Source organism: Martes martes, assembly GCF_963455335.1.
Source record: "Martes martes genome assembly, chromosome: 2".
NCBI classification, from domain to species: domain Eukaryota; kingdom Metazoa; phylum Chordata; class Mammalia; order Carnivora; family Mustelidae; genus Martes; species Martes martes.
In genome coordinates this window covers 180343868-180368584 of record NC_137889.1, presented here as the reverse complement: position 1 = coordinate 180368584, position 24717 = coordinate 180343868, and the positions used below count along the sequence as shown (strand labels likewise).

General features: G+C 45.7%; 1 protein-coding gene across 1 annotated transcript in view; it reads left to right on the top strand.

Moving 5' to 3' along the window:
- USP46 (ubiquitin specific peptidase 46) overlaps positions 1 to 9718 on the top strand; it is a 53303-nt gene extending 43585 nt beyond the window's left edge. Inside the window, exons 6-9 of the mRNA XM_080795438.1 lie at positions 3117 to 3200; positions 5327 to 5524; positions 6614 to 6692; positions 7563 to 9718. Of these exons, the coding sequence (XP_080651564.1) occupies positions 3117 to 3200; positions 5327 to 5524; positions 6614 to 6692; positions 7563 to 7664 (463 nt within the window). The 3' untranslated portion in view covers positions 7665 to 9718. The remainder of the gene's footprint in view (positions 1 to 3116; positions 3201 to 5326; positions 5525 to 6613; positions 6693 to 7562) is intronic.
- Positions 9719 to 24717: the final 14999 nt, after the last annotated feature.

Below are 24717 nucleotides of genomic sequence, written 5' to 3'. Positions count from 1 at the left end.
TGGTCCGTGGGCTAGCATCATTGACGCCCCCGGGAGCTCATTAGAACAGCATCTTAGGTCTCTCCCAAGAATGAATGAGCAGACCAGGATCTGCATGTTGATGAGATCTCTGGGTGGCACAGGTGCATGTCAAGGCTGACAAAGCACTGGAAACAGTGGCTACTTACACTTCCAAGCGTATCGCAAACCACCCGCTCCAGCCGGAGAGCTTCTGTGTAATTGAGTGTGGGCCAGGGGAAGGGACCAGGCACTGAGATTGCTTTGAAAGCTCCCCAGGTCATTCTCATGGGCAGCCAGGAGAACTGCTGGTGTTGCTGATGGCAGCCTTGGAACAAAGCTTCCCAACTGGTGTGCCCCAGGAAGGAGGTTACCGGTGTGTATGGATCCCCTCGGCTCCTGGGAGGTGGGGCAGAGCAGCTGTACCTCAGTTACCTGCTGGGGTCAGCCCCTTCTCCTGACCTAGCCTCGTTGTCCCATTCTCCACCCACAGATGCCCTGGGAGCGTTACCGTGTCCCTCTAAAGAGTGGATTGGGGGGGGGGGCGGTGAGCCTCCAGCCCGCTGGGGTGGGGCAGGATGGTGGTTGCTTGTAAATTGGTCCTTTCAAGTAAATACTAACTTTGGTATATTTCTACCTATCTGGGTCTGCAAACACTTTAGAGAACTTTCTTTGAAGAACAAGAGTAGAAAGTGTCTAATTCCTTATTCACTGCTGGGCTTGCCTTCATGATTCTGGTTCTTTAGCCGCAGAGGTGCAGCTGTAGTGGACATCCCCAACGATGTGCATCTCCACCGTCACCCAAACTCTCCTCTCCCCCTTCCTGCCCCCCACCCCACCAGCTCCACCCCAATCCTGTGTAGGCCAAGAACAGCATTCGCCTCAGTTGCCTCGCTGAACAGTTAGCCTGTGTTCATTCAGCTAAGTCTGAGTCTCTGTTAGGCCCCAAGCACCTGAGATCTGCACGTTGAGTTTAATTGCCTTCTAAATTGTTTTCTTGCCTCTTAGCCCCTCCAGTCCTTCCTCCATAGTGCTACCAGAAATGCTATTTCTCAAAAAGCACTGTCTGATTATGTCTTTTCCTTGCTGAGACCTGTTAGTGGAATTCTAGAGCCAAAGGGTCCGTGCCAGCTTCTAGGACACAATCCGTACCTCGCCTCCATGTCCCTGTGGGGCAGCAGTCCTTCTGTCTGGACTCCTGGACTGTTACCCACCCGGCACACTTTCCCTCAGAACGTGACTTCGGCACCACCCCGTGGAAATGGCGGCCATCACCCCAGTTCAGGTTCATTTCTCCTTCCTTGGTGCTTTCCCCTGGACTTGATACACCTGCTTCTGTCTTCACTGAGCCCACAAATGGAGTGCCTTGGTGCTTTGGGCCTGTCCTCGGGGCTGAGGACGTGGCAGTGAGTGAGACAGATGGAACCACTGGCCGCAGAGAGAGGAGGCAAGCGATCAAGTAAATAGGAGGAGAGTTTCGGATAGTGCTGAGTGCTCAGAAGAGAGCAAGACAGCCAACAGGGTAGAGGCTGGGTGGATTTGCAGAAGGTAGACAGAGAAGTCTTCTCCCAGGAGGTGATATTTTTTCTGAGCTCTGAACAGTAAGTGGAGCCAGCCGTGGACACATCTGGAAAGGAGCTGTTTGGGGAAGCGGCACGTGCAGAAGCCCTGAGGCAGAAGGGCTTGGTGGCACTCCGGAGGGAGGGTAGGAGGGGTCAGAAGACCAGTCAGGGGTCTGAAGCCCGAGGGCCTGTTGGCCTTGGCAAGGTATTTGGTTTTATCCCTAAGCGTATTGGGGACCGGCTGGAGGGCTTTAGGTGCGAGAAGTGTATGCAGTGTGTTTTTTTTTTTTTTTTTTTTTTTTTTTAACCTGTCCGGAGCCCTGTCTGTGGTGACCGGCTCACTTGCACGTGTCTCTCAGACTGAGGGCAGCCTGAAGAGCAGGCGCTGCTGCGAGCCCTGCACCAAGCCCAGGGGACCGTCGCTTAATGTCTGAGTAGCGAATGCATGAGCCATCTACGGTTTCTTTTGATAAGCTCTGTGTAAGTGTGTGAGTCAATAACACCATGTAAATAACATTTTCTCTTTAATAAAATCTGATCATTCTGGTGCTAGGACGCTCCCTGTGTATAAAGAAGTACCACAGGCTCTCTCTAGACTCCAGGGTATTATATTCTGGATGTTCTCCTCAGCCTTTGAAGCAGTACCTCAGGAATGTTAAGTAGAATCTCAATGACCGGGAAAGAATGAAAAGCCGTGACATTTAAAAAATGAAAACCATAAGTAGTGCAGTAAAACCTCATGATGGGGTGAATACAGATCTAACGTTGCAGTGGCATTTGTCCTCAAAAGGATCCAAGGTGCAGGGTGGGGAGAGGGGATTGGAGGAAGCCGGCATCTCCTGGTAATTAGGGATTTTCTTAGTTCAATCTAAGGGCAGTTGTATATGGTTTAAATACCATTATCTTTACCTTTGTGCCCTTTGAAAATACAGATCACCCGAGATACACTGTTTTTCATTACATGATAATGTCACCTTCTATTTTATGTGATTGACTTTTTTGGACCTGACTACAATGTAACAATGGGCTTTTATAGTAGTGAGTACTTTTCTGTCCTAATTTTTAATGGCCGGGGTATAGGTAGTCTTGTTAAACCTTGAGATTTGTTTTTCGAATCCATTGGAAACTCTCATTTATATCCATCCATGTCCCATGAAATAAAGCTGTCTTTGAAAATCTCCAGTGGTGAAATCATAACCCAGTCCGGCAGACATGGTCTAATGGCAATCATAGCACTGACTCAACAGAAAGATCTTTTCTCATCACTTCTTCCCCACACACTTAAAAATTACCCTACAGGTCGCCTGGGTGTCTCAGTCGGTTGACTGACTGCCTCCGGCTCAAGTCATGATCTCAGAGTCCTGGGATCGAGCCCCAGGTCAGGCTGGCTCTCTGCTCAGCTTCTCCTCTCTTTGTGCAAGTTCGACTCTCTCTCTCTCAGAAATAAGGAAAATATTTTTTAAAAATTACCCTACGGGTAATAAAGGGTTTAAAACATGGTGTATAGCAAGTACGTTTTGGACTGCGTTTTGAGATGGAAAATATTTTTCTCCGCAGAGACTTCAGCAACACAGAAACACTGTGTAGTGAACAGAAATATTATTGTGAAACGTGCTGCAGCAAACAGGAGGCCCAGAAAAGGTACGTGAAGGATTTAGCCCAGAGGGTGGCTTTGTGTTGAGGGAAGGAACCATGTCTGATTTTGTATCCCAGTTCATGGGCTGGTGGCCAAGTAGCTTTGGAGAAGTTAGTTGCCTTCCTCATTGGAGAAACAAGGATAAGAATGCCTCCCTTGGGGACTTGTCCATTTGTCTGACTGTGGGATCCTTTGTTCGTTCATTCATTTTACAAATATTTATTGCATGCCATGTGCCAGATACTGTGCTGGGTAAATGAGTGAGATCAAGTGTAATTACTATCCTCTTGGGATGAAAGTCAGATTATGAAAAGGACAGGGCATACAACACCTAGTAGATCTCTAGTAATATTGTTGGGATTGCCTAAGTGTTGGAACTTCTTATTCAGAGACGCGGAAGGTGAAAAAAGTTAATCATTGAATGTGGAAACCGGAGGACCTGCTAGCGCGTCAGTTAAATGGATAGGCGATAAGAAGTCTTCACTTTCTGAACTGATACTGGATGCAAGCTCGCCTATCTTGACCAGCACCCGCCGGTTACAGCCCCTGGACAGTCTACAGTAGTCAGGGCTTCTCTGTTATCTGCCCCAGATATCAGGAAACTTGACGTTTTAATTAGCCCGTGAGGCTTTCCCTTGAGTTAAACTTACCCAGCCTGTAGTTGTGGAATATTCAGAATAACTCATAGCAGCTCGTTACTGCTGTCTGAACCCTCCCAGGGTCTAGAGCCGAGGTGGAAATAGTTCCTGTGCCCAGCCTCCCTGGCTCTTCTTGCCCCCCAGACATGCACGTCTGTCCTCATTGCGTCAAAACTCACGAAAGGTCAGTCATTCTGGCAGATGGGAATGGAGGGCAGAGGTGGTGAACTCTTGGGAGTGATCAGCGAGCTCGTTTCTACTTCCTGTCCTCAGAATCTGTCTGCCCACGGCCAGCCCAGGCCTCCCACTATGTGTCCCGCTCAGCCTTGGAGGTTTTATTGGTTAAAATAGTGTGTGTTCCTATAAAATATGGGGTTCCCCATGATTCTTGAAAAATTGCAAAATATGGGGTTCCCCATGATTCTTAACGTTTCTGCTGGCCTTACTATTTTCTTATCTTTATGAACAGGGTTTTACTTCAGTAGAATCCTGAACAGTAGTCTCTTAAAATTTGTAGTCTCTTTAAAATTATTTTTCAAATAATATGCTTTGACAGCATATACAAGCTGAACGGCATTGACGCGGACCCAGGAAGGGGGTCCTGGAAGGTGACCGAAGGGCCTCTCTTCTAGCAGAGTTACCTGCATAAACTGTTGTTTGTGTGAATTTTTTGCTGAGGAATATTCATGGTCACCTAGGGAAAAAAGCGTTCTGTGTTCATGGAAGTTTGGGGAAGGCCGCATCCAACAAAGGAGAACAGTTCCTTCACTGTAGGATTTCTCCAGCCCTTCAGCATGCCGTGCACAGCAGAACTTCAAAATAGAAAGTAATCCTGTCCACACCAGCACCCCCCCAAAACCCCGGCTCGGTGAACACCTGCGGTGCTCCAGGAAGCCCATTTTGGGGAGAGTAACCCGAAGCCAACCCCTGCATTTTCGGTGGGGCGACACCGAGGGCCACACTGGGGAATGCCTTGTGAGCCTCGTGCTCCGGGCTCCCCGGTGGCTGGCAGTGTAGTCGGGAAGCGTCCCTGCCGGTCCTCAGAACCCGCAAGTCCAAACCTCAGCCTTCTGCTTGTCCGTCCCCCCGCTTCTCTCAAGAGCTGTCCCCCCTCCTCTCCACTGTTTCCAGATGGGGTGGAGGGGGCTGTGGTTGTCCAAAGACTGTTCCTTTCTGGAAGGCAGCAGGCAGTCATGGAGAGAGTCGCATGTCCTGGGTTTTACTGGTACAAACTCAGGACGGGCTCCTTTGCCCAAACCGAAGCAGAGACCCACCGTGGCCCTTTGCCCTGGCCGGCTGTGCCCGGGTTTGCTGAGAGTCGGGGAAGCTGGCTTATTACACACACACTCCTCTCGTTCTTACGAGCGGTCCCCGTGTTTGCGGGACCGGAGCCCATGAGAGCCCTCCTGCTGTCCGTTGGGGTGGTGGCAGCGGGTTCGTGTCCCCCTGACGGCCGTGGGGGACAGCTGACGGTCTGTTTCCTGGTTCCCTAGGATGAGAGTGAAGAAGCTGCCCATGATTTTGGCCCTGCACCTGAAGCGGTTCAAGTACATGGAGCAGCTGCACAGGTACACCAAGCTGTCTTACCGGGTGGTCTTCCCGCTGGAGCTCCGGCTCTTCAACACGTCCAGCGACGCCGTGAACCTGGACCGCATGTACGACCTGGTGGCCGTGGTGGTTCACTGCGGCAGGTGAGGGCTGCGGGCCAGCGGGAGGCTCTGCTCATGCCCAGGTAGCCCCAGCTGTGCCTTCCCTGGGGGTGAGACTCTGTGTTGATGGTACTTTCGAGAATGTCTTCCGGGTTCCTCCTTACTGCAAAATAAATCTGAAATGTACTTTTTAAAAAAATTTCTTTTTGTTTACATGTACTCTTAAAAATATTCTTTATGCTGTTTGTAGTCTATACCCAATCAGAAACAGAGTAAGAGAGAAAGCCCCTAGATAATAAAGATGCAGAGTGTTTTGCTGGAAGTCCTTTAGTCCTTTTGAGCAAATATTTTTTTATTCCTTAGCTATAGGTAGAAGCATGGAGAAAAGTCCATTGAAAATTCATCCGTTTGTGATTCTATCCTCAGCTGGGACAGGATTGTGTGGTCTCTTCCCATGCTGTTACTCCGGCTTTCTTCTTCTTCTTCTTCTTTTTTTTTTTAAAGATTTTATTTTTATTTATTTATTTGGGAGAGAGAGAGCGAGAGCATGAGAGGGGAAAGGTCAGAGGGAGAAGCAGGCTCCCCGCCGAGCAGGGAGCCCAATGCGGGACTCGATCCTGAGACTCCAGGATCATGACCTGAGCCGAAGGCAGTCTAAGTTTAGCCAACTGAGCCGCCCCGGCGCCCCACTCTGGCTTTATTCTTCGTGGCCCTCATTACCCCTTGAAATAGTTATATTTTAGTTCATTCATTGCCTAGCCAAGCCTTACCCTGAGAAGGTGGGAACTTTATTTTCATTGCTGCTCTTTTGTCTGAGACTCGAGACAGTCTGGCACACAGTAGGTGTCCAGTCACTGTCGAGTTTGAGTATCTGCTTTCCCCACGGGACTGTGGGTCTTCAGAAGACCCGTGTCTTTGCATCTTCGCAGAAGATTCCCTCACGTGCCCCATAGCATGCCCTGTGACTCTCCCTCCCTACACTTCCGCCAAACCACTGTGGGCACAGACGTGACCTGTGCCGGTTCACTGTCCCAAGGAGAGAGTTTGTTCTCGTTAATCACTGCTTACATAGATCGACATAGTCTTTTTAAAGAAGTAAATGTTAACCTGACAACTTTTGTTCTTTTCCAGCGGTCCCAACCGTGGGCATTATATTACTATTGTCAAGAGTCATGGCTTCTGGCTGTTGTTTGATGATGACATTGTAGAGGTTGGTATGCCGGTTACCCTGAGTGGGGCTGGGGCACAGACTGTGTTTGGGGGAGTTTGTGGGGGTGGGAGCGGGCACTTCCTACAACAGGCCTGTTTTCCCCTAAAACAGTTTACGTATCTCTTGAAACAAATTCTGCCGCTCTTCATTCTCTGTGGAAAGAGAGAAAGGGCTGTGATAGGGGCTCACTGATCTTGTGTTCCTGTTAACTGGTCCACCATGGACGTGAGATCTCTGTGTCCCCTGAAATCATATTTATGTGTAAGCCCTGTTTTCCACCACGACTGAAGCCCTGTCTGGTACAGATCAAATAATAAGCCTTAAAAATAAAGTTCTATTAGAATTCTTTCATTATACCAAATTTTCTTTTTATCGATTGTTAAAAATACCTTTTCAGTCTGTTGGACCTGAAAATCGTTCCATCACGCTCAAGTGTTCCGTGTATTGATTTTGTTGTAAAGGAGTACTAGCTGGAGAGAACGCCACTCTCGGACGAGGCCCATTTTAGCTCACAGGGTGATACTAAAGGGAATGAACTCTGATGACCTGAGGAATTAAGGTTTTCCCCAAGACCCCCCCCCCCGCCCCGGTCTATCCTTTGAAAGGCAGAAGCCCTGGCTTCTTCAAATAGTGCCCACATATGGTGGCCTCATAAATTAAAGGGTCACTTTCCTCCTCAACAATTTGCAATTTACGTTAACTGTGGCCCGTTGTCAAGTCTGGGGCACTGCCGGGTGGCTGCTGAGAGTTCCCAGTTGTGCTTTTAGGACTGTGTTCCTTACATTCTCTTGTCCATCCTGTTCACTTTTCTCTCCTTCTCTCCATCCGCACGTTAAACAGTGGTATTGTTTTGTGTCTCTTCTGTTGCAGAAAATAGATGCCCAAGCTATTGAAGAATTCTATGGCCTGACATCAGATATATCAAAAAATTCAGAATCTGGATATATTTTATTCTATCAGTCAAGAGAATAACTTAAAGAACCGCGGGACTCATTCAAATGGGGGGAAATGTTCCAAGCACTCCTACGTGGTTTCCCTGCACCCTTTCCTCCCCAGCGGCCCACCAGGGGTAGGACGCCACGTCTGATGGTCTGGCTGTGTTAGACTTTCTCTCCCTTTGGTTTTTTTGTTTGTTTGTTTGTTTTTTACATGCAGCACTACTTGTGGTTTTATTTTAGTCTGAGGTAGAGTTAACTGCAATCAGATTGTAGTAAGATTCATATGAGTAACAGTTGCTAATTTTAGGATCGGGTAAACACCCCACCACTGGCCGTGTCTGGCTGAATCCGAGTGACATTTCCAGCGAATGTCTGCAGTCTGTTTGGGTCTCTGCCGCACGGCCTAAATGCCTCCCGGGATCGCGTCTCAGTGCATTCCTTTCCCTTGTCCCAGACGCACTGCTACCCAGTGTTTGCTGCTCTGCCTCTTTCCCGCCAGAAGGACAGAAGAATTGGGTAGATGTTCACCGTTTAGGGGCTGCAATCATAGCTTTAAGTTTGTGCAAATGAAAACGTTTCAAAGTGAGTAACCTCAGTACGCAAAGCCTCCAGGCGGAACAGGGTGACGAGAAGCTGTTCCTGGTGGCTGGTGGTTGGTGGCTGGCGCCTGCTCGGGGCTGTGCTGTCCCAGCCCGGAGAGCCCCCGAGGCTAGGAAGGGAGAGAGCTCAGGGCAGGCGAAGCCCAGAGGAGGAAGCGTCCGTGGACAGGGAGAAGTTACTTTTCTTCTCTTTCTACCAAAACCACGCGGCAGGAAAATAACCCTGCGCTGTTTGTCTTTAGGGACCCTCTACTTCCGTGAGGTCCCGTGAGTTCTGTCTGTCCTCTCTGTGGCACTGCTGAGCGTTGTCACGGGTGTCACTCCAGGCCTGCCGGTGTCGTGCGGTCTGTGGTCGCAGGGCTGGGACACCGCGGTCACTGCTTCCGGCCCAGCCTCCGTGGCCGGGCAGCACCCACATCCTTCTCGCTCAGTGAGGACGGCGGCGCTGCGCCCTCCCCGCCATCGGCCTTGCTGCCCAGCTGTCGGCTTTGTCACGTTTCCGGCTGTTTGCCCAGGCACTGACGAGCCCCGGGGCTGACGTGGAACCTTCCCAAGAGGGGTTACTGGAGTTAGCTGGGTGTGAAGGTGGGTCAGAGGAAGTGCGAGTGGGTGGGCGGAGGAAGGAACAAAATGGTGGCGTCTCTTTGGCTCAGACTCCTAGAATGCTTGACAGGACCGCTTTCTGGAAGAACCTCATCTCACTAGAGTTACTTTTACCTTTTTCACTTTTGTTATATATGTATTTATTAGATCATACGAGTGTTGGTACCTTTTATTGAAAGGGTCAGTTTGGTGTTTTGCTGTCGAGCTGGTTTTTGGATTCTTACAAGTAACTATGGGTCCTAGATCTTGGCTTCCTTTGGGAAGCCAGTGACTTCCATACACTCTAACATACTGTGAACGTATTATTTTGTTACCTAATAAATCGGCGAGTGAACATGCAGATGTTTGGCATAATGTGAACTAAAACTGAAATCGAACATGTTAGCGGCCATTTTGTAACAATGGAGAGCATAGCACTTTATCTAGATGAAAACTGGATTTCTTGTCTTTGAGATATCTTGAACTGTTTATTGCTCAGAACTTAACTAAGCATGCCAACACTTCATTTGTTCATGCTTGTAGTGAAACGTTTTGCTTTTCACTGGAGAAGACAAAAACAGGGTGATCTTCATGTTATTGTTTTATACAAGTGACGAAAATATACCTTGCCTTGTTTAGAGGCAAATTCGTATTTATAAATATTTTGTCTTTTTTTTTCCTCCATGAAACACATGCAGTAATCACTTACCTGGAAGGTGAGTATTTATTCTGTTTTTAAGGAGAGACACTTTGCAATTGAAGGTGACTGATACAAGGAATTGTTTGTACTATATATAACCCATATATTTGACTGCAGGTGCAAAGTTTTAAGAAAAAAATGATGGTTCATATCTAATATATTTGGAACTGATTCATAAGAAAAACTATTAAAATTATCTTTGAAATGACTCTTGAAGCTAATTTATTAGAAAAAATTTTTCAATTGGAAGCCTACAGTAGTAATATCTAAATGCTAAGTCATAGATTTAGTGCATTTTCTTTATTACTACTATTACTTCTTTTGTATGTGTTAGAGTTTTTCCCAGTGACTTAACAGAAGAAACTGAAAGGGTCGGTTAAAATTCAGTATTCCTGGATAGAGGTTAGGAATAAAGAACAAGTATGGAAGGTAATATAAAAGCATTAAAATGGTTGTGTGAGGCAAGAAAAGATTAGAGAAAGACCAAATCACACTTATCCGCAGTCACTCCATCAGATTTTTAAACTTTAGAGCTAGCTGATCATTTCTTTCCTCTTTAATAAATGAGACAAACACTAGGCAGCTACATTTCCCCTGTATAATTTCACTTCATGTAAAGACAGTAGCATGCAAACACTTCCATTTTTCATCCCTCATTCATCGTGTAAAGCAGAGAACGGTGTGAGATGTGTACGACCATTCTGAGGTCAACGATAGCACAAAGGCTCAGCAATATTCCCTCAAATCGCAGGGGTTTTGTGTGTCATTTTCTAGTGGGGAGTGAGAGGGCCTGCTGTATTCTTTTAACTGCTGCGGTTTCAGAATAAGTTACAGTGTTTCCCACTTGTATGAGAGAAGACATGTTTGCTTTATTGGTTACTTACTAGCTGAGTACCTAGGTTTCGGTACAGTTTGCTAAAAAGGCATTTGTTTAAAAACCAATTTTGGCAAAATGCTGACCCCCAGTCCTGTTACACGGGTGCATTTTCCATTCCAAGGCAGCAGTGGGCTGCTGCACAGAGAGCCAAGGAACAATACGAGAAGGTGTTGGCTTGAATCAGAAGCCAGTCGTATTTGGCATTACGGCCTGGCATATTTTGGATTTCAGATGAAATAGGGGGGAAAAATGATAGGAATGGTCCCTATACATTTATTTTCATGAATGTGCTTAATTTCACGGGCATGCCTAACCACGAACTATGTTCTAACTGGGGCTTAGGACTTATTTTAGCTATTGGAGTGTAGCTTTATTACAGATGGATTTTATCTTTAAACTGCATTTTGATCAACTTTGTGTATTCACATGTATTAAAATATCGTGCACTAAATGTTTTGCCCTCATTTGCTCTTATATGGTCAAGGCATTTATGAGCACTGTTGTGAATAACTCATGTAAATGGCATGGGTCAGAGAAAATTATTTCCCACTTTTCTGCCTAATTAAATTTCTGTTTTCCAGTATTACATTAATTTATTTTTGGCTTTCATTTTTTTGTAACCAAAGTAGTTACTGCATTTGTGTGGCATTCATTTGATTTTGTTGCTAAAGAAAAGAAAGTTTAGTTTTTATTTAAAATAATCTGTACCTTAATTTTCTTTTAATGTAACCAATTCAAGCACTTTAAGCAATAACGTCAATCTTGTGAAAGTTCAATCAGTTAAACACCCTGCGTCTAAAATTGTTTGCAAAAAAATAAATGTAATAGGAATTCTCTTCCTAGAGAATTATATCTTGGTAATGTTATACACATGGACTTAAAACCCCTTTTATAAAATGGGAGTTATTGGCAAGTCTCCTGCCCCGGTAATCATTCCAAACTTAATTTCGAAGCAGTGGAAATGTAAAGAACCTTCTGGTCGTTGGTGATATATAATTGCAGTGCTACTGTCAAGGTTGATAAAGTCGGTGTTCTGAAGGTAACTTGGTCGTTTCTGAGTTTAAAAAAACAAACAAACAAACAGATCAACAGAAGTAATCCAGAAACCTGTATTTGGGAAATAGCAAATTGAGGCTCTCAGGGGGAAAAAAAAAATGGCGGGGGGGATCAGGTATATTAGACATCACAGTGAATTCCTTAGCTAGAGCTCTGCATATAAAAATCTCCTTTTACCAGTTATGAAATAGAAGATCCATTCCCCATATAAGAATGCGGCTTCCAGCCTCTGACTTCCAGGCCCGAGTGGGGGTGTGATCCTGGCCCTCTTGTACTGACAGCCAGCCTGGGGTTTCTGGAGGTTTCTGAGCTGTGGGGCCCCTCAGCGGGATGCACCCCACTCCCTATAGGGGCCTGCCAGGTGGGGGGCAGCATGTTGTCTCCTTCCCGAGACTCAGGCTTGCTGTTAAGATGCTCTAGGCTTGCCCCCATATGCCACCCACCCCCCACCACCCTCCCGCTGCAGGCCAGTCCCTTCAGGGGGTCCGCGTGTGGGCAGGAGCTCCTCATCTGAATGCATCTGCTTGGGCCCAATGATGGGAACTAAAAACCCACAGAACAATTTCCGTCCGTCTCCGCTCGGGGGCAAGTCAGCTGAACCCAACTGAACTGGGAGGTCGCCAGGGGCCGCCAGGAGTGTTGTAGGAAGGGAGGACCTTAGGAAAGGCTCTTTTCTAGGCCTGGTTCTGCCCATTGGTTAAGTGGGGTGTGCAGGATAGGTGTGTCCCCACCAGCAGAACCCATTTCTGGGGAATTAGATGTGTTCTCCATTTATCCTCTGTTTCTGTACATTGACACCTAAATACCTTTAACAGTAGGAAGCCTGCCTTTACCTTCTGTTTACATGAACATAAAAATTGAAGTCGTTTTCCCCCTGAGGGAAGATTTTGACCAGGGATGGTACTAAAGACAGACCACTTAGACTTGTCCTAGAGATGCTCCAAGTGGAGAGATTTCTCATGAAGTGACTGTTCAGCACCTATTATGTGCCAGATTTGTTGGGAGTCAGGGGACAACAAAGGGGAGCAGACAGGACCCCCTTTCTCATTGTTTACCTCAGGAAAAAAAGAAAAGTGTCTCTGGAAAAGAAATTTAAACGGAAATACTGTGTCTGAGGGGAATTCACAGCTGAGCACAGTTTGGCCGGGGTCTCGCGGAGCAGACGGGCAGTTAGATAAAGGACGCCGGTCCCTTTCTCCCTTGGGACCCCCTCTTGGAGTCCCACTTGAGTCCTTGCCTGCTTCTCCAAGGGACAGCCCATTTTTAAAAAACAGTGTAAATCTGTTACATTGTAACAATGGCCTTGAACATTTTGCCTCTTAATTTCATGTCAGAAGAGCCAGAATATTGAAAGTCTTAACAGAGGGTTTTATGAATAAAATAAACAATCCTTTTACATTGTTACCAAATAATTAACAGCCTGTCCAAACGTTAGCCAAACCAGTCTGGGCATGAGCGTTTCTAAGCTATGTGACTAAATGACTTTATGGACTTAACCAACCTGTGTTCCCCTTTTGGAGTTCCCCTATGTTTTAAAAGTGCTTTGAACAAAGCACGTGAGGAGCTTACAAATGAGAAGCTTCATTTTGGTTGCGAGACACCAGAGTCAGAAGCGACATTCAATGTTGTAAAAAGAATTCCTAATTTTGTGCTCATTTCCCACACGGTGGTTCATAATAAAGTATTTATTAACGACCCGGGGGTATCCTGTCTGTGTTGTGAGTTACGTGGCTGCATCTTCGCTTTCTCCCCTCCCTCGACTGAGCGCACGGCTTCCGTGGGGGGTTCCGCCGAGGCTCTCCCGAGAGAGGTTGGGCACTTGTGCTGTGGGTTGAAGCCCTATTTTGTTCTTACCTCCTCCTCATCGTACAGAGTTTGGAGAAGAAAACGGAGCTGTAGATCTGACTTGGCAGGAGGCAAAACATTTTAATAGCTGAAGCCACCATTTCTATGTATTTAAGCAAGTTCTCCTCTGATCCAACTCAACTGTGTTTGTATTAAAGAGTGTCTTAGTAGACCTTGCCTGAGAGAACATTCTGTGCTAAGGTAACTGAAAATAAACACGGGAACAATTTAAGAGTGAGTCTTCGTCCCTCCTGAAGCAAGCTCAGTCTCTTTCCCGGAGAGCTCGTCTCCAGGTTGAGAATTGCCTCTATCCCACGCTGAGGGGTAGAGAAATATTTTCTAATGGGTTATGAAATCTGTGTGAAGACTCCTTCTCTTTCCCCCTCCCCCAGGATTATTTGAAAAACTGAAAAGTTGCTTCTGCATATTTTTCCATCCCTTCAGCCCCACCCCCACCCCCTCCCCCCAAAGGCCAGGGAACAAAAATAAGGATGAGTTGCCAGCGAATGTAGGTCATCTGTGCTGGTCTGAGGAGTCAGCAGAAGGAGGGGGAAAGGCTGTGGGCTGGAGAGGATCCCTCTTCCTGGATGTTCACTGATGGCTCTGGCTCTAAGTTACATTCTTGGAGAAGCCAAAGTTTATGCAGAGCAAACTCACCTCAGAATCCGCCCTCAAGTGGGAATCTGTGCAGAGCATGGGGCTCTCAGAGGCCTTAGAGGAGGGGACTCAGGTTCTAGCTTCTAGCCTGCATCTCACTGCGGCTCCTGGCCCAACCTACGTCTGCCCTGCAGGGTTAGCTGAACCCCAGTGAACCCCCAAAACACTAGAGGTGCTAATGCATGGTATTTGGCAAAGGGGCCCTTCTGCAAGGTCCTCGAGGGGGATAAAAACACAACGTCCAGAAACAATGGAAAGCCTAGAGGAGCTCGTGTCTGTGATGAGGACCTGGGGCAGCGTGCTCTCCTGCTTCCTCTGACCTGATCCTCCCCACATCCCCCAGGCCTGAAAGACAAGACCAAACAGAGCAGAGAACAAGAAAAACAGCCCCGGCAGGTGGGAACTAGCTCACGACAGCCACGTTCTGGATGTGGTTAACCCAGTGCTCCTGCTGGCCTGCGGTGTTCTCCAGCTGGACGTAAGCAATGTCACGGAACACCAACCTCGGTCAAGGTCATGCTGTGATGCAGTGACACAAAACAAGACCCCTTTGGAGTTTTATCTAAGCACAGGCGAAAACAAGGTCCCTGTAGACCACAGACTGCCCAACATTCCTCCCTCCCACCAACCTGAGTCCCTGCCCCCACTTTACCAGTGATGGCCTTAGCTGTGCTCTCCTCGGTCCCAGCTGAGCTACAGTGTCAGCGACGATCGGAGAGTTATCCCCACTTCCGGACAGCACCCAATCCGGAGCTAAGCCCTCTTCCTCGGGCCGTCCCCCAAATGACCAAACCGAAGCCGCAATCCGTAGGTTCTCTCTGCAGGTTCATGGAGCACTGGGATGCCCCGTGCTTCCCCACCATGTGTGGTCTCACCGCTACGAACATCAAACACGGTTTGCTCAACCACTGCTGTGTTCCCATTTGGTACAGCTGGAGAGCAGCCACAGAGGAGTGCGCTAGACTGAGAGATAAGCCACTTCCTGGGGTCAGCCCGGATCTGCTATGCTCATGGCTGGAAGAAAAATGAGCCACACACGTTCAAGGTTGTCACTGGTACCTAGCTGATCTATGGAGACTCCTGCCCCGGGGGGGATGGTGGTGTTGGTCTGGATGCCAAGGGAGGCTTCTTACAAGGAGCTTTGGATAAATCTGGACTCAGGTTTTCCTAACCTGTAAAATGAAGTTAGAACAGGATTGTGAAGTGCAGAAACTGCTGGAAAGTATGGTAGGTCTTGTACCATTAATAAAGACCTCTGACAGGCATGAAGCTTCAGACGTGAAAGGGACACTCTCTGTCTTCAAAGAGATCATTTCTTCTCTCCTTTGTCCCTTTCCCTTCCGAAACTTCACGTCTAGGAGAGGTCTTGGAGCAAAAACAAGTGCTTGATACCACGCCGGGGCTTGAGGGGTAGAACCTAAGAAGAGTGGAGGACAGTTGACTGCAGGTCCCATTTAGCTCGTTCATGCTACAGGCAGGCAGAAGAAGAATAGAAGAAAGGGGTAGAAAATGGCATCATCAAGGAACTGATACAAAGTGAAGTTAAGTGAAACATCTGACAGCTTCTTTGGTATTCTGGAAGGTGATAGGGAGAGTGCCCCACAGCAAGCCAGCTAAGATGACAAGGCATAACTTTAATCTTCACAGTTTTGCTTAAGGGCAAACATACTGTTCTCCCCCCGCTCCGCTATTCGCAATTTGGTTAAAATTCTGAAAGATTTTATTTATGTATTTGAGAGAGAACGAAAGAGAGCATGCACACCGAAGCGGGGGAGGGGCAGAGGGAGAGGAAGAAGCAGGGAGCCCAACTAAGGCTCGATCCCGGGACCCCAGGATCATGACCCAAGCCAAAGGCAGATGCTTAACCGACTGAGCCCCCCCAGGGGCCCCCACAATTTGGTTAAAATTCTTCACAAGCTCTTGGTTTTTGTGCACCCAGGCTAGAAGACCTCTGTAAGAGTGATACTGAGTTAGGGATTCATTTGTTATTTTTGAATTTCTGGGAAATCGTTTTGCATTTTGGAGCAGACTTCCATTATTCTTGCTAGAGGCGTGTATTTGTAATTATGTCCGCTGACTCCAAACTATAGGATAGATCATAGAATTTTAATTACGTTAGGCTCAGGATTATTCTCTTCTCCATTTAGATATGCGAGGGAGTGATGAACGGACAGAAAGTCTATAGTGACATTAGAGAACAGGAACTGGGAATGATGGAATGAGGCACATGTGAGAAACACATCCAAGAAGAAAAGTTGCAAAACAGAGCCGAAGGGATCAGGGAGAGACGGTGGTTATTTTCCTTAGGGATGGCTGGTTAGTGTGTGACTTCTGTCACACTAAGATTTAGAGGAAGTTGACTGACAGGATCTATTCTAAACTCGATTTCAGGGAGAGCAGATTATATACATAAACACACGCGCGCGCGCACACACACACACACACACATATTTAAACTGTATGATAAGAAAGTCTAGGGAACAGAGTACTGGACCTGCACGAACCCGCAACTCGTCTTCAACAGGTAATTACAGCCGATCTTGTATTAGAAGGATAGAATCTTCAGGTTGCTCTCCAAAGTGACCAAAACTCAGAGGCCTCCAACTCCTCTGGGTATCTAAATGACAAAAGGGCATTTCAAAGCCCTCTAGTTTGAAATGATGTGTCATAAACTCAACACACACAAAACAGATAATCATGTCAAAAAATGGGCAGAAAACAGAACAGACACTTCTCCAATGAAGACATACAAATGGCTATCAGACACATGAAAAAATGTTCATCATCACTAGCCATCAGGGAGATTCAAATGAAAACCACATTGAGATATCACCTTACACCAGTTAGAATGGCCAAAATTAGCAAGACAGGAAACAACGTGTGTTGGAGAGGATGTGGAGAAAGGGGAACCCTCTTCACTGTTGGTGGGAATGCAAGTTGGTGTAGCCACTTTGGAGAACAGTGTGGAGATTCCTTAAGAAATTAAAAATAGAGCTTCCCTATGACCCTGAAATTGCACTACTGGGTATTTACCCCAAAGACAAAGATGTAGTGAAAAGAAGGGCCATCTGTACCCCAGTGTTTATAGCAGCAATGGCCACGGTCGCCAAACTGTGGAAAGAACCAAGATGCCTTTCAACGGATGAATGGATAAGGAAGATGTGGTCCATATACACTACGGAGTATTATGCCTCCATCAGAAAGGACGAATACCCAACTTTTGTATCAACATGGACAGGACTGGAAGAGATTATGCTGAGTGAAATAAGTTAAGCAGAGAGAATCAGTTATCATATGGCTTCACTTATTTGTGGAGCATAACAAATAACATGGAGGGAGATGGGAGAGGAGAAGGGAGTTGAGGGAAATTGGAGGGGGAGATGAACCATGAGAGACTATGGACTCTGAAAGACAACCTGAAGGGTTTGAAGGGGCAGGGGGGTGGGAGGTTGGGGGAGCCAGGTGGTGGGTATTATGAAGGGCACGTACTGCATGGAGCACTGGATGTGGTGCATAAACAATGAATTCTGTTACGCTGAAAAGTAAAAAATAAAATAAAATAAAATAAAGAAATGATGTGTCATTCCTTGAGCCGGGGAAATGTTTCTGCATAAAGTGGAAGCATTTTTGTACTACAGAGATTTTATGGTTGAAGTAGTCTTAACTTGCATAGTGGCTAAATCACATGAAATATAATGAAAATGAAGCTGAGGTGTTTGAAGATTACCACATTTATTTGGAAAATTATAATGAATATCAGTAATGGCTCTTCTATCAGTTGTAAACTAATCGAGATTATAGAGCATAGTCTTACAAATATTTAAGCAAAAGTGCAAAGTTTTGGGGCATGTAGGTGGCCCAGTCAGTTAAGCATCTGACTCTTGATCTCAGGTCAGGTCTGGATCTCAGGGTCATCAGTTCAAACCCCACGTTGGGCTCCATGTTGGGTGTAGAGCCTACTTCAAAAAAAAATTAAGAAGTGCAAAGTTTTACAGCTCACATCTGTCCCATATGCCTTCTCTTCTAGGTTGTCTACCTTTCCATCTACCCCTTATCTTTCTGGAATTTTCCCAGAGGGAAGGGGCCAGGCTCAGTATTTGTATTTGTCTCCGCCCTTTCTTGTTGGTATTTTCCCTCCTGGCATGTCATGAACAGATTTCATTGGTTAATAGATTAAATCGAGGAATGCCAAAGCAGAAAGGAAGTTCCCAGTTAGCAGTGCAAATTTTCCAAAGCTGAGACAAGGAAGCCCTAAGATCTTAACAAGACTTGCTTGCTTTGCTTTCCAAGCTGGTATGACCTAGAGAAAGGAAGGAGGGGTTGGCGGAGGTCCCCTTGGCATTGAAGAACAGCCACCATTGCGTGTGGTGGACCCTTGGAGCAGGAAAGGGCCACAAGCTCCATGTTAGTGTTCCAAATCTCATTTCCACCTCTGCCCGCTGACAGGGCCTCAGAGCTGCAGGGTTCTGGGCAGGGCAAGAGAAACAGGTGGTCTTAGCCATCAGGGCTAGAGCAAAAACCTGAGGGTCTTAGGAATGGAGCTTCACCCTCCCCACCCCGTTGTCCAAATGAGCTAAGGCTGAGGTTTTCAAACCTTTCATCTAGGGGATGCCTAGGTGGCTCAGTCAGCCGAGCAGCTGCCTTAGGCTCCGGTTGTGATCCTGGGGTCCTGGAATGGAGTCCCGCATTAGGCTCCTTGCTTGACAGGGAGCCTGCTTCTCTCTCTCCCTTTGCCTGCTTGTCCTCTCTCTCTAAAAAAACTTTTCATTTAGTAGCACGATCTTCTTTGATAAACAAAATCTTATGTAGAACCTTACTAAGGGTGTACATAGTATTTTATGTCACATTTTATTAATGTACATTTTATAAGCTAACTTTATATGATGAGGGAGAACAATGAGGAGGCTATTGATGACCATGATGTTTTGAAAGTGGCAGTGTTTTATAGGTCTCAGCTCCCAGCTATGAATTTGGTTTTGCTCACACAGAATTAAGAAAATCCAAGTTCACACAGATATATATATATATACAAATAATATTTTGTTTTATTGTTTTTCTGTTGTTTTTTTAAAAACTGCCTTGCAAATTCCAGGATTCTTTTCAGTAAAGAGAGAGAGTGGAGAACTTTTATTTTTGAAATCTTCATAAAAACAAGCTAACCTGCCAAGTCAACTCAGTTGGAAGTCTCCAATGAATTTAAAAAATTAAAAAAAAATGTATTTATTTATTTGACAGACAGAGATCACAAGTAAGCAGAGAGGCAGGCAGAGAGAGAGGAAGGGAAGCAGGCTCCCTGCTGAGCAGAGAGCCCGATGCAGGGCTCGATCCCGGGACCCTGGGATCATGACCTGAGCCTAAGGCAGAGGCTTTAATCCACTGAGCCACCCAGGCACCCCTGAATTTAAATTTGATTTAAAACACACTGGAGTATGTCTGTTGATTATTAAACCAAGTTCTATTTTTAAAAAGTGAAATCCTAATGAAAACGTTTCTGGAACCCCTAAAACAGGGTTTCATGGATTTCGGTTTGAAAACTACCAATCTGGTATTCAAAAGGTAAGGCTTCCATGGAGCGCCTGGGTGGCTCAGTTGGTTAAGCATCAGACTCTTGGCTTTGGCTCAGGTCATGATCTCAGGGTCCTGGAATAGAGCCCCATGTCGGGCTCCAAGCTCAACAGCGGGGTCTGTTTGAGATTCTTTCTCTCCCTCTGTCTGCCCCTCCCCTTCATGCATGACCTCTCTCTCTCTCAACTCTCTCTCTGTCTCTTTAAATAAATAAGTCTCAAAAGGTAAGACTTCCTTTATTTCCTTACCCAAACATCTTTCAGTATTTAAAACTGCCCTTTCATGGCTTTCTCCCCCTTTAAAAAGCACATTGAGCTGATTTTTTTTTTTTTTTGCCATCTTTATGGAGATGTAATTGACATATAACGTTGTATCCATTTAAAGCGTACAAGGTCATGATATGACGTCCATATATATGGCAAAATAATTACCGCAATTACCTTAGTTAACAGCCATCACCTCAAAGAGTTACCGTGTTTTGCTCTGTTTTTTTGTTGTGAGAACTTTTAAGATCTACTCTCCTAGCAACTTTCGAATAGGATTGAGCTCATTTTAACTCTGTTTCACTAAAATAGCACTGTTGGTCAGAGGATAGAAAGGAGGCCAAAGTAGCCAGCCCATTCTGTCCCCCCCCCCCCCGCCCGGGGTGGGGTTCCAGTGCCAAGTAAAATCATCGAGTAGGTGGGCTTAATTCTCATGGCTCCTTCAGTCCTTCTATCAGACCTTCTCCCTCTCTGTTCAGTATCCCATGACTCAAACCCTATTTCTGCAAGGTGTTTACTGGCTATACTGGTAAATCAGTTCAACTACAGTCTACTGGTAGTCTTTTGCAAGTACTAGTTATTTGTATTACATATTTATTGAGCAATTTCTATGTGTGAGATAGTACGCTAAACACATTACATGGGTTACCTCCTTGGGTTCCCATAACAACCCCATGACACGGGGGTCTAGTAGTATCATTCCCATCGAGGGATGGGGAAACTGAGGCTGACACTTATGAAGCTTTGTTCTGATACCACCAAAGCCACCTGGTTTGAATTCCAGGTGCAAATGGTGAGGTGGTTCAGAACCCAGCTTGGTTCATTGAAAGAATAGATTTTCCATAAGTAACACAGCAGTGAAGAACACTAATTTTGAAATCAAATTAACATGAATGAGGATATAGGCTCTGCCACTTACCACTGGTGTATTCTTGGTCAGTCTCAGTTTCCTTATCTGTAAAATGGGGATGATGATGATAATAGTACTTATGTGTAAGAGTCATGAGGATTAAATGAGATGAAGTATATCAGACACGTAACACAACCCTTGCCTTCGTGTTCAGTGCATTCAATACATTCGATGTTATAAGTGTTCAGAAATTATTAGTTGTTATTTTGTCATTATTAATTCATGAATAGGTCTGGGGTAGCTGAACACAATGGTACCAGTCAAATCTTCAACCGAGGAACATACTTAAAATAGAAACAGATGAAGACGCCTGGATTAATTTAAGATAAGAAGTAAGACTATGCTAACACCATTTAGATTTTTTAAAAAACATTTTATTTATTTATTTATTTGAGATAGAGAGAGCACACGCAAGAGAGCATGAGTGCGGAGGGGGCAGGGTGAGAGTGCAGGGGTGGAGGGAGAGGGGGAAGCAGACTCCCCGCTGAGCAGGGAGCCCTATGTGGGGCCTGATCCCAGGACCCTGAGATCCTGACCTGAGCCGAAGGCAGAGGCTTAACCGACTGAGCCACCCAGGTGCCCCAACGCCATTTAGATTACTTCTTTCACTCTTTTGAGGTCTGATCACTTCTCCGAGAGACACTAGCTCATGTTTTGTGTCTGCTGCGGCCTGCTTCTAAGGTTGGTGTATGTGTGTTTTGGTTTCTTTCATGTAAACCTTTTGTTTTAATAAATAAAACACTCATACCTTAGGTTTTACATTGCGTTTATAGATGAGGAACACTTCGAGGCCCAAACAGGTTAATAATGAAGCTACTCCTGCTAGCAAGAATGCGTGCCCCCCACTCTCACCCTCTCCCTCCCCACTTTCCCTGCCTCATGTATTTTAAGCCTAAAGAGCAGAGACTTGATGTCAGAGAACATAAGATTAGTGTTTCCTATCTTCTTTTCCTTTAGGGCAACAAAGTCAGCAGATCAGGGTCTGGGCATAGATGCGCAAGGTTCCGGCCAGCCAATGAGAGAGCAGGAGGAGCTGAGAACATCGAGTCATCATCATTCCTGCACTTTGAGTGAACTTCGTCTGCAAGCAGCTTTAGGACACATTTTTGCCCCCTGGGAGCTGTTCGGGCTGCTGAGGTCTAAATCAGTCAGCGTTTTCTCCAAAAGCCCCGTTTCTGCACTTGCGAAAGGACAAAAGGACAAAAGGACAAAGGGCTTGCTAGCTGCACGTGGGGCTCAGCAGCCTTGCGGTGGCCGGACTCACAGACACTGCTATCTCTCCTGGGCCCAAAGGGACAGTCACGCAGGCTGCCCGGCCACTGAAGACTGGCCCAGCCTATCAGCTGCTCCAGATCAGTAGGAATTTCGCAGCCCCTTTTCAGAGCCCTGTAGGGATGGCCCCCTGGGTTGTTTTTTCTTCATTCTGAAACACCAGGCTTCCCCCTAGCTCCAGTCCTGCAACGTGTTTACCTTTTCTTTGGGAAAAAAAAAAAAAAAAAAAACACCAAAAAACTGAGGGGTTTTTTTAAATAATTTTTTTTAAAAGATTGTATTTATTTATTTGACAGAGAGATCACAAGTGGGCAGAGAGGCAGGCAGAGAGAGAGAGGGGGAAGCAGTCTCCCCGCTGAGCAGAGAGCCCGATGTGGGGCTCGATCCCAGGACCTTGAGATCATGACCTGGGCCAAAGGCAGAGGCTTAACCCACTGAGCCACCCAGGCGCCCCAAAACTGAGTTATTTTTAAAATAAAGAGCATTTGATATTTATTTTTTGTATGCTCAACTTACATAAGTAATACACAAATCACAATTACAGTTAAAAATTCAAAACTACCTGGTAAAATAGGGTAAAAACTGAGTCCCCTTTTCCAACTGCGTTTCCTTCCCCGAAGGTAGCTAGTAATGAGAGGTATTAGAAGGCCCTTCCAGACCTTTTCTTGCATTAACGCACATATATATGCACGTAAATGTATAAACATGCATGTGTGTTTGCTTTTGACTTTGAAAACTTAAATGTTATTAAACATTATTCTGCAGCTTGTTTTCACCCAACTCAATTGTCTTGAAGAACTTTCTATATGAGAATTACTTCATTAAAAAAATTGCATATAATTGTATAACATAATGTACCATAACTTATTTAAAGGGCATTTAGGTTCTTTACTTGCTATTATAAGCAAACTTGTAGTAAGATTTTAAGAAATCTCTTTGCCCCACATGGGACTCGAACTCAAGACCCCCGAGATCAAGCATCACGTGCTGTACCGACCGAGCCAGCCAGGCGCCCTTTATTAAACCTCTTGGACAAGAGCTAACACTGAACTTCAGAACTCCTTGGGCTTACGAATGCCCAGAGAGATTTTTTTAGTTTCACGTGTGTTTAACACACACAGACCCGGGAACCATCATCTAAGGGGAGTAATTGGAGACATAATTTTAAATTTTCTGGAAGACAGTGTAAAATGCACTTGACGTCTATCCTCATCTGGTGTTTGGGATTCTTTCAAGTATCCTACAGCCAAGAGAGGCTTGAAAGTTGATAATGTGTGTTTTTCCATTGTTACCCTTTCACCAGGGTCTAGAATTTCCAACTGGTTCACTTGTGAAACTTGTCTTTTTGCTGAAGTGCTTTTCCCTTGGTTTGGGATTGTTTTTTAACAGTTGCCAAAGTCACATGATTTAAATTGCAAATGCCACAAAATGTATTCTCCTGCTGCTATTCCCGAGATAAAACGTAGAGATCTGAAATCTGAAGGGCAGGACTTGGAAAAGAGCAGGTGGGACTTTAGAAGAAACTGTTTTAAAATCTTCACGAAAGTGATGACTTCAGTCCTTACTTTGACTTTAAAGCCTCTTCAATAATCTTGTTGGTCTGTCGGACCGTCGCTGGGACGATGATTAAATAAACCTCCTCTAGCCTGAGTGGACGGTTGCTCCAAAATTCTGAGAGAGGCAAATGCGCCAGGAGTCAGAGACAGGAATCCAGACCCCAACTACACCTGGAGCAGTGGCTGTCCCCCTTGAGTGTGCCCCAGGCCCAGCCGGCAGCTCTCTGCAGCATCGTTTCCGGGTCTCGTGCCCACTTAGCCCACGTTTAACTCGTCACCCCTTCTGCAGTGCTTATAGTTCATCCTTGAGCATTTGTTACATCAGTGGAAACAAGTTATTAGTATGTAGTCTGTAATAATTATGTTAATGATAACGCTTATTATATTTATGCTTGTGGCGACTTGAATGGTTATTGTAATATATTGAGAGATAATATTATGCTAATAGATCAACCTGAAAGAAACTGACATATAGACTTGTGATAATGACAAATGTCCATCAGATACCTCTGTCTCTTCATTCCCCAGGCCCGTTCCTTTACCTCCAAGACAAACATTAACCACACAGGTGTCTCCCCACATCCATGGTCAAATGCCTAGTCCAAGCCTCTTTTCTGTCTTGCAGGGACCAACCTTCTTCTCCTTTTTTTTTTTTTTTTAGACTTTGTTTATTTATTTGACAGAGAGAGATCACAAATAGGCAGAGAGGCAGGCAGAGAGAGAGGGGGATACAGGCTCCCTGCCGAGCAGAGAGCCTGATGTGGGGCTCGATCCCAAGACCCTGAGACAATGACCTGAGCCAGAGGCAGAGGCTTAACCCACTGAGCCATCCAGGTGCTCAGGGACCAACCTTCTTGATCGCTTTCTCCAACCTATTCATGACACTGCGGCCTGAGGGATTTCTTTTACCTTTTTATTCTGAAAAAATTGCAAACCTCCAGAAAATCTGCAAGAATAGAATAATGAGCACCCGTATACCTTTACCGAGATTTACTGATTGCAATTTTTTCGCCTTATTTTAAATAATTAAATTTTAGTGTCCATGCTAGGTTTGCAATTTAGAATCTAAATAGTTTTTTTTCCCTTTCAACTCCTCCTGGGGGCAAAGGGACTATCTTCTTTTGAAGTGTTGTAATCAGACCCTGCTTCAATACCTCCCTAATGCTAATTGCAAATGCCTTCATATGATGTGGCATTTCCTAGCT